The sequence below is a fragment of the Struthio camelus genome, chromosome 18 (assembly GCF_040807025.1).
Source record: "Struthio camelus isolate bStrCam1 chromosome 18, bStrCam1.hap1, whole genome shotgun sequence".
Taxonomy (NCBI): Eukaryota; Metazoa; Chordata; class Aves; order Struthioniformes; family Struthionidae; genus Struthio; species Struthio camelus.
The window spans coordinates 5772867-5785586 of NC_090959.1; the positions used below are offsets into that span (position 1 = coordinate 5772867).

The 12720-nt window shown below is 41.1% G+C and overlaps 1 protein-coding gene across 2 annotated transcripts; it reads right to left on the bottom strand.

Moving 5' to 3' along the window:
* Positions 1-77: 77 nt before the first annotated feature.
* IFT52 (intraflagellar transport 52) lies at positions 78-12446 on the bottom strand. 2 transcript variants are annotated; one of them, XM_009671155.2, is made up of 13 exons: positions 12028-12446; positions 10831-10918; positions 10426-10555; positions 9480-9555; positions 9321-9392; positions 8500-8626; positions 6376-6462; positions 5671-5739; positions 4760-4914; positions 3278-3365; positions 1901-2009; positions 995-1140; positions 78-417 (listed from the first exon to the last, which is right to left on the bottom strand). In XM_009671155.2, the coding sequence occupies exons 1-13, from the start codon at positions 12153-12155 to the stop codon at positions 370-372; spliced, it is 1323 nt and encodes a 440-aa protein (XP_009669450.2). In that variant the 5' UTR covers positions 12156-12446; the 3' UTR covers positions 78-369. The 2 variants fall into 2 exon arrangements, 1 of the variants encoding a protein (XP_009669450.2); XR_011135233.1 differs by lacking the exon at positions 1901-2009.
* Between the last annotated feature and the right edge of the window lie 274 nt (positions 12447-12720).

The following is a 12720-nucleotide window of genomic DNA, read 5'->3' on the forward strand; positions in this document are numbered from 1 at the left end:
TTAAGGACTACATGTACACTGAAAGAAGCCACAGGAAGCTTTACTACAAGAACATAAATACTACAGCCAGAAAAAAAGACTGGAAACATATTTTATTAACATAAGACTTTCCATATGTCTCTTTCAAAACATTTTCAAAACCACAGTTACAATAAAGTAGTAGAAAAATACGGAATTATTTGGAAAATGCTTGCAAAATACAAGGCACTTCCTCAAAGGGCTTACATCATCTCAACTACTACACATAAAAAAAATCCAAACATTCAAAGAATCACCGAGACTATCCCAAACAATATAATACGGATGTTAAACAAAATTACAGAAATGTTTTTACTAAAACACCTCTCTCAGACGGGAGAGAGCCAGGTCTCAGTTACCACTCTGGAATCCAGTTTCACTTGTGTCGGTATCATGTTCCTTAGTGAAGGGAACAGAAGGAAGAAAAAACAAGAGAATATTAACAATCAGGTAAAAATTTAAGATTTTCTCTTTAACTAGACCCTCAGAGAAACGTGGAATACTTGTTAGTGGAAACAACTGATCTGTGCGGGAGATACCCCAAACAGGCTTAAACGCATCAAATTTACTAGGAAGAATGACTTAAAACACAACCCTCCTTGTGAGTAACACTGCTGGTTTCACATTTAGTGTTAGCAAGCAATGGGAACGTTCAGGAGGGTGTGTTGCTTTTACAAAGTAAAAGTACAATCAGTGAGCCATCTTAAGCTGAAATTACCTGAACTACACTGTCATGTATTAATCTCTCAAAAATACACGAGAGACTTAAAAACTGAGCATTTCCCATTCTAAACAGATTACCAATCATAAATATTCTGGATTACACTTCAGTGGTCTAATTTATTGTACAACAAATGGCTTAACACATCACTGTGCCTCTTGCCTGTGACAAGCAGAGCTCCTACAAAGACACCGACTACCAGCCTCTGTGCTGACACTAAAAACTAGTCACTTGCAGTTCTGTTATTAAAAATACCTGATTCAGTTTCTTAAACTCAACCACTTTGAAAAAGATGTGCTCCAGGATATGTTTGGCATCTTGCTTCTCCTTTGGGAGTTTGCTTGTTACTCCTAGGATTTCGCCACACTTTCGGACGTAAAACTCCAAGTCGTCGTCAGTACCTAAACAAGCGTTCCAAGGAAGGAAACAGATGAATGTTATACATACCTACGCTATCTGTGCAAAAATATCCTACTCGTTGCTATTTGTCATTGGCATTTTGGGAAGTTAGGCCCTATAATTAAGGTCACTAGACTAGCCATGATGTATTTCTGCAGCTACTACTTTCTCATCTTGCTTAGATTTCAGGTGTGTTTAGAATAAATCTTACCATTTTTACTTTAAAACACAAAAAGATGTGAAATTAATCAGCAACAGTGTGAAAGTGATTTATAAATGATAAAGGAACTAGAAAGTAGAAACAAAACGCACGTTTCTATTAAACGAGCTGCAGTCTCATCAGTAACGTCAGCAGCACGCAGGCACTTACCGACACTTACAGTACTACATTTTGCACCGCTAACTTCAAAAATGTTCGCCAAAACAATGGAAAAGGAAGCCCAGACTCTCTAACATAACAGGGCCCCTTGAACGTCATACATCTACTTGATGAATGCATCTACTAGATGTATGCATCTACTTGAAAGAGGAAAACAAAAGACACAGAAAGGAAGAGGAAGCTGCACTGCAGCCACGTGATACTTCAAGACCAAGAAGTCATGTACCAAAACTGCCGAAGACTCAGAGCCTTCTTGACCCAGAACGACAGCAACGGGTTTTCATAAATAAGGCCTGTGTTTTCAAAGTGACTTATCACCAGTTTTCCTCCAAAAGCTTGGCTCTTATGTATAAATATGTAAACAATCAGTCTGCTCTGCTTACATTTGTTTGTAATCTCTGCTAGACGGGCTTTCTCAGAGGAAAAAATTTCATCTAAGTCAAACAGCTCCAGAGGGGGAGGAGGCAATTCTCTGAAAGCAGGTGGAAAAACCTTGAAGACAAGAATTAGCACGGTTGACTGCCAAATATTTTTCTTATCCTTTGCAGATAACCAAGACGACAGCTTTGGACTTCATGAAAGGTTTCTTAAACTCTGATCTATTTCAAAAATTCTATTCAGGTATCATAAAAATAGCTAAACGTTCCAAAGAGTTTAGTCAAACATATGCCAGAATTTCTCCCCTTAAACACTTATTCTAGATCTCTTACAATAAAAATCAAGCATTAAAATCAATTGCTTTCCCAGTTTAGGTGGAAGCTAGCTTTGAACAATCTGATTTATTGCCATCTAGCATCACAACTAGATATATTGTATTCATGCAGTTTCTTCTTAGTTTTCTTCCATGAGATTCAAGTGATTCAATTGTGTATTGAAAGAGTCCAGGTAACAGGCCGCCCAATTCACCTTGGAGATGTATTCATATTGATTTTCACAAAGGTTGTCAGGGAAAACATGTATTTTCTTTTTCATGCAGTCACCGTTTAAGCCACGGGTTGGACTCTGCAATTAACAGGGCTTACAAGTGCTTAAAAGAGCACTGCATTTCAAAGTGAGAGGGAACACCTTGTGTTTTTAAAAAGCAGTACAGGAAACACTATTTTCAGTGGCATCCCTGCAGCTATAGGGATTACATTAACATTCCCTGGACGTTAATCGAGCGGTGATGGCAGAACTTAAAAGGTACCTGCTCTTTAAAACAAATCTGATACTACTTAAGCTTGTGTTGTTGATGCCAGCAAAATTCGGCCAGCCCCTGCTGTAAAAGAGCAAGGCTCCACTTCATTCTTTTGCACCCACTGGGAAAGTAGGAAGACGAGTGGGACAGACCGGCTCCTCCTCTGACAACAGCCGATAAACTACTTGCAGCATCACTGCTTTCTGACACAGCATGTTCTGTTTTCACAGTAAAGGATCAACCTCAACACCTTGCAGGACTAGAAGCACCTAGGGAGGATGTTAAGGGACTATGTATGCAAGCCATTCTGAGCTCTCTAGGTTTTGATCGCGCTGTGCCACCAGACACTTCACTTTCAAGCTCTGTCGATAAAAGTTACAAGTGTAGTGAGTGAGTGCTCCTTTTTATAAGGCAGACCATGCAATGCGTTCAACTCTCAAATAATTAATATTAACACAGCATCTCTCCCCCCCCCCCCCAAGACTCTGAGAACTATGGAAAGATGCACAGAGGTTTTACATATGAAAGGAGGATTCCACATGCCAGAACAAGGATTCTACCTATTAGCAAAGAGATTACTTACAGCTGGCTGAAGAGGAGGTAGTGGAGTCTCAAACTGAGGCTGAATGAGCCGGAGAGGTTCACGCTTCACATTCAGCTGCTCATAAGCTCTGCAGCACATAGAGTCAGAGTGTGCGGAGAAGAAACGATACAATGTCTATTTCCATTTGTGTGCATTAGAAAGGCTTACAAATATGACTATTTCAGAGACACCAGGGTCAACGTGAAGATATAGCATAAAATAAAAATTACAAACAAGTCTCAAGTAACTCAGCAACACAACACAAAAGCAGACCAGAAAGGTATGCTACAAATGGAGAAGTTGCAACAATTACTTTTATCACTGTTCTTCACGGAAAATTTTACTGAACTTTCCACGTACAAGGCTTTCTTTACTGGAGACAAGTTAAGAAAACTTCTCAAGTTGTGTAAGGATATGAGGCTTTAAAACAAACCAGTATGTTAAACAACAACAAACAAGGTAATTTTCCCAGAAAAGCCTTAGACAATTTCTAATAAAAGAAGTCTGTTGGCAATGGGACTTCTGGAACACAACAAATGGGATGCCCACTTTTAGAAGGACTCCAGAGAACTGCAGACCAGTAATAACCGACCTCTACAGAGCGCAAATTAGTTAAAATTATGACAGCAAAGAAGAAAATAACGATCAACGGAGATACAAGATGACGGAAAAGAAGGAAGCCACACCTCATTAATCTTCAAGAGACTTTTGAAGGGATGACTGTGCATGTGGGAAAGGTGATCCATTTCAAAAAAGTAGATTTGTAGACTTCCCAAAAGTTTACAAAAAGTCCCTAACCAAAAGCTCTTTAAATAAATTATTTGTTAGGGGATGGGAAAGGAGATCCTCTCACGAACTTGCATCAGGTGAAAAAAACAGAAATACACAGTAAGAGGAAAGAGTGTCCACAAGGGAGTGGAGCTTCACAGAATCTGTGTTAAGCCTGCTACTATTCAACATGTTCACACATGATCTCGATGTATGATGCAAATGAGCTGGGACGTGACAAAGCTGCTAGCGATACAAAACTGATAACATTGACTAGCAGATGGATCTCAGGAAACAGAATTATTGGGAAATGCAAAGATGAATGAAATTCAGCATCAATAAATGCCAAATAATACACATAAGTGGAAAAACAACCAGCTGTCAAGCATAAACTTCAGAAAGAAACCCAGCATCACTGTGGAAAGTTCTATGAGAAACATCAGCTCATTCAACCAACAGCAATCAGAAAAGGTAAAGAGAACGTGAGAAATTACAGCAAAGAAAAGGGGTAAGAGAAAACAAATGTATCATTGTGGCACTGCATAAATCAAACCTCTGGTGTATCTGTATTTATAACGCTGCTTACAGCTCAGTCCCTTATGCTCCTAAGCCCCCACACATTTAAACACAAACAGAAAAGGCCAAATACAGAAAGAAAAAGAGAGAGAGCGCAAGAGAGAGGGAGATAGATAGATACATATCACAGCTGCTGACTTGATAACTGAAGGGAGGGCAGTTGTATCTAGCTGATAAAGGGACGTATCAAACAACTTTGTGAAGTCTCTTGGGATTTCCTCTCCCTCTTGCAGACAGCCTTTCAATCGCTCAGACAACGCAGCTGTATCTGGGATCATTGTATAGTCTGAAATCTGAACACAAAGACACCGCTTTGAGTGAAAAAAAAAATTCATTTACATAGTCTCTTTCTAGTTTTTACCTCACTTAAAATCCCATCTGTAAGTAATTATATCACCGTCTACCAGCTATGACCCTTCACAGTGTAGCTTACTTGATTTAGTAAACTGTGCAATCCCCCTTTTCTTAGCTGTAAAGCCACTCCACCTGCCACATGGATGCTTTATCTTAATTGGCTGCTTTTTATTAAAATGAAATAGAGAGCTCCCTGCCGTCTGCTGTGAAAGACTGTAGTTCTCCCTTCTCAAGAACAGCATACAAATCTGCCATGTAAGGTATTTCCAAATAAAGAAACAGTATTTGCATACACCGGTTAAAAATCAGCTAAAAGTGATGATACACAGGTCGACCCCTACTCAAATAGGGAAAATCTACCTTTACCTTATATATGCTCCTCCTGCCTGAAGGCTCAGAACTGAAATACAAGCCTACTGAACTGGAGCAACAAACCATCTGGTAAACACGGGCAAATTTAGAACATACTTCTGTGACTGAAGCGACAATAAGCATCAATCCAACTCTGGCAGAGATATTATGCCATTATTTACGTCTAGCTCCTCTGTCTATCCCACCTCCTGCCACGAATTAAAGGTCTGCAACAACAGCAGCATTTATCTAGCTGTTAGTCATTTTCTGCTGAATACACGGTTTGGCAAAACTGGTCCTGTTGGATCAAACTATCGTTTACTTCTTTGTGATGGATCTCTTACCCCAGGGTCCTCCATATCCACCTGGTTTAACTGCACATCTGCTGTTGTGAGCCACTGCAAAAGCACATCCTGGAGAAGGGCAAAACAATTAATTTCAGGAGAGTCCAAGTAACCTATTACAATGCTAAAACTGCTTAAACACTCATAACAAATCCAACTAATAACACATGCTGAAAAAGAAGGAAAGAACTGTGTAATAAACCAAAGACTACGTAGGGAAAAAATACAAACTTTGTTTGTATTTACTTATGGAAGCAATGACTCACAACAACGAGCACGCTTCTTGTTAGATGCATGCTTTTAAGGAACGCCTCAGCAGAAAATACCCTTTCTTACACATGAGGACAACACTACATATTCCACTTTGGAAAGTCCACTATTACCTCTAGATGGTGGGAGCCATACAGGCAAAGGTTTATTACTAATCATGTAGCCATAATCAAGCTCTAAAGAAGCTCTAAATAAGTAACAAACCAAAAAGCTACCAAATAATTAAATATCAACAACAATGACAGAAGTAGGAGAAGCTTTTCAGAGTGCTATAAACAATAGCGTATTATTTATGTTAAAAACACGTTCCTGTTACTCGTGTTTCAACAAACTCCCCATAGCTGTCTTGCTCTAAGAGGAAGCTAAGAGACTTGAATTACTTTGAAAATGCTGTCAAGTTCCACTAAGAAAAAAAATTTTTTTTTTTAAACTTACCATGATCTTACTGTTTTCTTCTTTATCTAAATACTGATCACAGAACATGTGGCAAGATCCCAACACTGCCATCTTTCCACCTTGAGCCTATCAACAAAGAAAATATAGCAAAAAATCCTTCCCGATCAGAGCTTTAGAGGCAATTGTTAATGCAGTCTAATTACAAAGTGATTTAAGGAAATAGGAACTTTGGAAAAAGCAGTGCCAAAGGCAGTTTCAAACATGGTAAGCTCATAAGATTGTAGCATTATTTTAAGAGTATGTATACGCTTACTTTTAAAAGGCTTATCATCTTACTAAAATAGTGATCATAGCATTAGAGAGAGAATTGATTGGCAAGGCAAAAAAAAATACACGGTATCATCAAGGATAGCTGCACTTAAAGTCATTTTTGCAGAAAAGAATACTTTTTTCAATCAAGTAAAAAAGAATTACACAAATTAAAATATGCTTGAAGTGGCTGCAGCCTTTCCTTGAGTAGTTCAGAACGTATTCCTAAAGAACTGTGACGTGCAAGCTTGTCAATATGGTAGGCATTCCCGTCAACTAATGAGAGAAGAGTTTGATAACTGTATTCTTTGTAAGATTAAATGCAAAATACGTAGGACATTACACGTTTAATTTAGCTAAATTAAACACGTAGGAAAATGCATGCATGAACCTTCTTTATAATTCTTCTCTATCCAGGTTACCCCGTAACGCTTCTACAAGGGCATATACAAGAAATAGGAAGTTTTCAACACAACAAAAACCAGCAATGTTTTCTGCATCAAGTATAAAATTCATAGCATAATATAATCGGGAAGTTTGCTCTAATAAGTCTGCAGATAAGTCACAAGACACGGATAAAAAGACTTATGCCTCTTCCACCTTTGTGTCTAAAACTTCCTTCAACTAGTCAGGAAAAACAATGCCCGATTAAAGATCTATTCAACGTTCATGCCCCTGTAATGTATCAAGGGAAGAACTGCCAGTGCGATGTAAAATTGTTTCCACTGCATAAAGCTATTATATTTCAGTGATCAACCTATGCAAATGACTTCATGGAGATGCAGAAATGTTTTTTGGGCTTCATCAATAGTATAATTTAGTAGTTGTAATTCTCAAAACACTTGCTTCCATACTGGTTAGGGGAAACATACATAAGGTTAGGGGAAACGTAAGTAGGGGACCCTACTCACACAGGTACAGTATTGAAACATAATACTAACTGTCATTGCTATAGCCCCAGCACAGTTCAGGCTTTACATGACTTAAATGATTCACGCTGCCAAAAAGCATCTTCATCATTAACGCAAATAACCTTTAAGATTATCACGGGCACAAGATTAGGCATGGGTCCATAGGTTTGGATCTATGTGCAAATATAGCGGGGGGGGGGAGGGGGGGGATTAATTGCATCTTACTCCGACAGCTGCAGACTAAATACGAGCAGCAAGTGTACTTGCAAGTTCACTTTATGCTGCTGCATCGTCTCTAATTTATGGGGCTTATTTCAGACACAATATCGGCAAATTAAGTCAGACATCTTCAGAAAAAAAAATTCCTGCCTAAGATAGCAAAAGTCACAGTACTATTAGAAATGCATCTACATAGTAAACAACAGGTTAACATATTAAATTCATTAGTCACATTATCTCTTTCTATCCATCAACTACTCCTTGTTTTCCGTGTTTTTTTTTTCTTCCCCCCTCTCTCTCTCTCCTTAAATTAACTAACAGGTCCCAACAGGTAAGATAACACATAAAAATCTACCGGTTCCAAGAAGACAGTCCTCTCTCCTCATTCAATATGGCCTATTTATGAAGCAAACAAACTCACTTACTAAACTGTCACTAGAACAGTGTAAAAATACAACAAAGCTGTGAAGAAGAACTAAAAACATCCCTCTCTGGTATCCAAACAAATACAGAATCTTCAGTGACCACCAAATTCATTCTCTCCTTTGAACCCCACGCAACTAAGCTTTCCATAAAAGCAGACAAGAGTCGCCGGGGCTCACATGGAGTTTGCAGATGCATCAATATTAGAAGTGCTTTATAAGCTCTGCCGGACAACATGCATGCAATTCTTGTGGGAGGTAGGGGGGGAAAAATACATGGTGTATTTCAGGCAGAATCATACCTCATGCTGATAAAAGGCAAGAATGGGTCGGTTGAGCGGGAAGCAAACAGATCCTGTTGACAAAACAGCCACGGCCGGCTTCATTACATTCAGTGTGGCACCAAATGGATACACAAAAGTGAGAGTTCTGCAGGAAATATAGAAACTCTCCAAGTACTTGCTGTATCAAGTAGGCCGGTCACATTTACAAGACTCAGTCTATCTGCCTAAACTGCAAACTGTAATTGTGTACTGATGATGCAACGCTAAGAGGCACGCTTTATAAAATGCAGACAACTACAATGACATTTTAGGTTCTTTCTAGAGGTTCACCAGGTGGAGGATTTGTTTGGCTTATTTAAGTAACCTAGAACACTTCATTGCCATTTGCATACTTCTCCGAGAGAAGTGCAGCAGTATTTAACTGTAAATATGTAATATAAAATTTATGATAAATGTCTCTCTTACTTGTCTAGCTTACTCTGGAATAAACCTCTTGGAAAAGAACTAGAGTTCATCCTGCCTGCAGCCAGACCACCCACCAGAGGGCATTCATATTTATGTCGTTTCACCAAATTCAAATCCACAGAAAACGGACAAAGAAGACCTGGTCAGGAGAGCAGTAATTGCCTTCCCACTCCTGCTCCTCCACTAGTTGCCAAGACTTACAGAACAGATTCTTCCTTCCACATAGAACCTTGAGAAGCAAGAATCTGACTGACCTTAAAAATATATTAGAATATCTCAACGCAAGCACAACGCACTCCTGCTAGGTTACAAGCCTGGCAATTCAGATTTAGGCTGTATCTTTCCACATAAGCAGCTTCAGAGAGAACACTCACTGTGCAGCACGTCCACTTCCATCGTCATCTGCTGCTTCAAACCCTGTTTTTCTTGCAGCCTCACTGATTCCTCTACAAGAGATGGAAAAACAAAACCTCCTGAAAACACAAGGGATTACAAGACTTTACTGTAAAGATTTATAGACCCAAAATATTTACCTGTTCAAAACTCCATCAGAAATCAGTGCTTCTTTTGGGTGGAAGTACTTGTAATATACATTTCGGACTACAGCATCTTGAAAACAAAAACAAAGAAAGTTAAATCTTAATGATTAATGTGACATGCTAGACATAGCAATGAAACAAATGCAGCTCTGGGCTACCTCGGGTGTTTGCTTCTAACACAAAGCCAGCAGGTGTTTCCCAAAAGAATTTAGCTCAGCCTCAACCATAACTTCCTTCTGGACTTAAATTGGATTTACAACAGGAATATATTTGCAAGTTCAAATAAAAACATGCAGAATAAGCACAACTCCACATCTCCTGCAGTTGTTACAGATGAAAAAAGATGGCCATACTGAAAGAGTAAATGTTTATCGAGTTTTACAAGTTCAAATTATTTTTTTGAACGTCTTCCAAAACTATCGGTGTTCTGATGCAAAAAGCATAGCCTACAAGACCAGCTGTCCAACTGCCACCAAAGAGCCTACAATTATTTTATATACTGAAACACACAGTTCAGTTATATTCGGAAACACAAACTCTTATGAATGGTGTTTTACCAGGCCGCTAAAGAAAAGCGTCACTATTTATTCAGAGCGAGCACGAAGTGATTCAACCCATTAAAACACACAGACAAAGAGAGAAAAAACTGCCTGTAACTAAAGGCACTTTACCAAGGAATGTCACTAGAATTAACTTTTGTTAGTAAATACCATTAAAACTGACAACTATAGCAAAGGAATAGAGATGGCTGTGTTATCAAACTATTGTGGGCATGAAAAGCCTTTAGTGTAGTTCAGTACTGTACTACTGCGTACATGTAGCTTTTAAGGAAAACGGAGCAAAACGTACTCTGTGCAAGGTATCTACATGGCTTACACTGGAATTTGCTGGAAATTTGCTGGAAACAGAGGAATAAAAAGGTACCAGTGAGTCCCATTACCGTTATTGACCACTACCCCATAGTCTTCCAACAAGTAGTTAATATTCGTGCCGTATCTGGATTCACCGCCTTCTGTCAGCATCACCAGCATAGCTCCACCCTTCTCCAGGAATTTTTTCAGAACAGAAAACTATAAAGTAACAAAAAACCACAAAAACAAAAAACGCACACATAAGAAAGGAGCAAAGAACTATACTGCAGGAAGTTACACTAAGATGAAGGAAGGTAACTCTTTCTGACTGGCAATGAATTTGATCCTATGAGAAAGGCATTCAACTCTCAATTTGTGCAAATGTACATAAAGCAGTAATATTACATACAAAGTCTTCTGCACTGTTCTTTTCTCTTTTACATTAAACAAATCTAAAAACGTAACTGATCTGCAAGCAATTACTGACTTCTTACCTCAGTAGCAGTGAACTTTTCTCTTGGCCCTGCTGTAATCCACAATTTCACTCCAGTCAGTTTCTCTGATGTGATCTCACCTTTTACACTACAAATAGATTAATCAAAAGATGTTATTCTTGAATATAGTCCTGAACCACAACTTTTTGCAAAGAACTGGCAAATAAACATAAAGCAAATTACTTCAGTCACTTCACATTCTTGTCTCGTAACTTAAAGTCAATAACTCAAGCTAAAGTAATCCTTACCTGTTTCAAACCATTAAAGACTATAATACACTTAAAAAAAAAAAATCTAGAACTGGTATAAGCTGTCATAGCTGCTATCAAACTTTGCACCAGATGAGCTTCCTCTTACTCTTTTTTCCTCTTCCTCTGGATCTATCTTGTAGCAGACAGATAGGTAATATAGTAAATTTAATACAGAAGGGCTGGATTTCTTTTTATTACAAACTTTATCGCAACATAGATTCAGAAACTTATATTTGGAATTTCATCTTTACAACTTGAGCTCTGTCTCTTCCACAGGTAAGGTACCTGAATGCTTCCAAAAAGACTAGGCATAGCATCCTGGAGCAGAATTACAGCTAACGTTGCAGAGCTCCGTCAAGACAAAGAAAGATTTCAGCTTGCTATAAAGAAAGATTTTAGCTTGATATGGATATTCCCAAAGACTATTCAAGTAGGTCAGTGCTTTAAACACTATAGACCACATACAAATTTGGGGATACCTCTGCGGTCCCCTAACTCCTACCCACTGGGTCTGCACAGTGGTTCTGGATGAAGCATCCTAGCCTCTTCACACAGGGGCAGCCAATTTCTCCCTTGGAGATGAGGTGAATCCACATAGCCTTTCTCCACTGGCTGCAAAAAACACAACTGTGCCTTTAGTCCTGCCTATAAAGGAACCCACCGACCACCCTTATGGTGGAAGACCTACAAACCCCGGCTCTTCAGGCAACTACCGCTGTCAAAGACGGAAACACCGGGACAAACCAGAAGGATGAGGATAAAAGCAAGCAGCTAACGCTGTGCCTCACCGCAGCACGCCCCCAAACCCTCCCTGCCCGCCTGGCGGCGGGGAACCCGCCCGCTCCGCCAGGGGGACTCGGCCGCGCCGCGGCCCCGCGGCGGCTCCCTCACCCCCAGGGCGGCTCCACAGAAGCTACCACGGGCTCATCGGAAAGCCACAGCTTACCTTTGCACCTTCCAGTTACCACGAAGCCTTTTGTGCAGGGACTTGTAGCCGCTGTTGAGAGTGAAAGTCTCCCCTTTGGACGCGCTGAAGAGTATGTCACTCAGCTGGCCCTTCTCCATGGCGGCCATGCTTATCCACGGGAACCTCAAGGGACGCTAGCTCTCTGAAGCGAACCTCCAAGCCATGCCGGCAACGCGCCCTTCGCGAGCGCACCCGAGCGCGCCCCAGCTCCCCAGGGCGCCTCCCCGGACCGGGCCGGGTCACCCGGCCGCCGCGGCAGCGACGAACGGCAGCGCCAGCGCCAGCAGCCGCCCGCCGCTATCCCGCGGTCTGCGCTCTGCCTAGCAACGCGCCCGCCGCGCATGCGCAGCCCTCCCTGCCCGCCGGCGCGGGGGCAGCGAGAGCCGAAGAACCTTCCTGAAACCAGGCGGCAGCGGTTTGTTCCATTGCCGGAGGGGGGGGGGGAGCCGGGCTGGAGTGTACCACGGCGGCTGGCGGGGGCCGCTGGGGAAGGGAGCCAGCCCCGCGCGCCCTCTCCCGGCGCGCTGGCAGCCCGAGGGCGGCGGCGGCTCCTGTCAGGGCCCGGCGGCCCGCGACGGCTTCCCCGCTTCGCCCACACCGGAGCGACTTTGAGCCCCCCTCCCGCTAGTTACTCACAGAGCAGAAATAAAATCTAACCGGGTGAAACCCTCC

Excerpts from the sequence above, each read along its gene's own strand:
- IFT52 (XM_009671155.2), bottom strand. The coding sequence starts at position 12,155 with ATGGCCGCCATGGAGAAGGGCCAGCTGAGTGACATACTCTTCAGCGCG. Across the intron at positions 10,919-12,027 it reads GGTAACTGGAAGGTGCAAAG|TGTAAAAGGTGAGATCACAT; the intron begins GTAAGCTGTGGC and ends ATCTATTTGTAG. Across the intron at positions 4,915-5,670 it reads TGGATATGGAGGACCCTGGG|ATTTCAGACTATACAATGAT; the intron begins GTAAGAGATCCA and ends CTTTGTGTTCAG.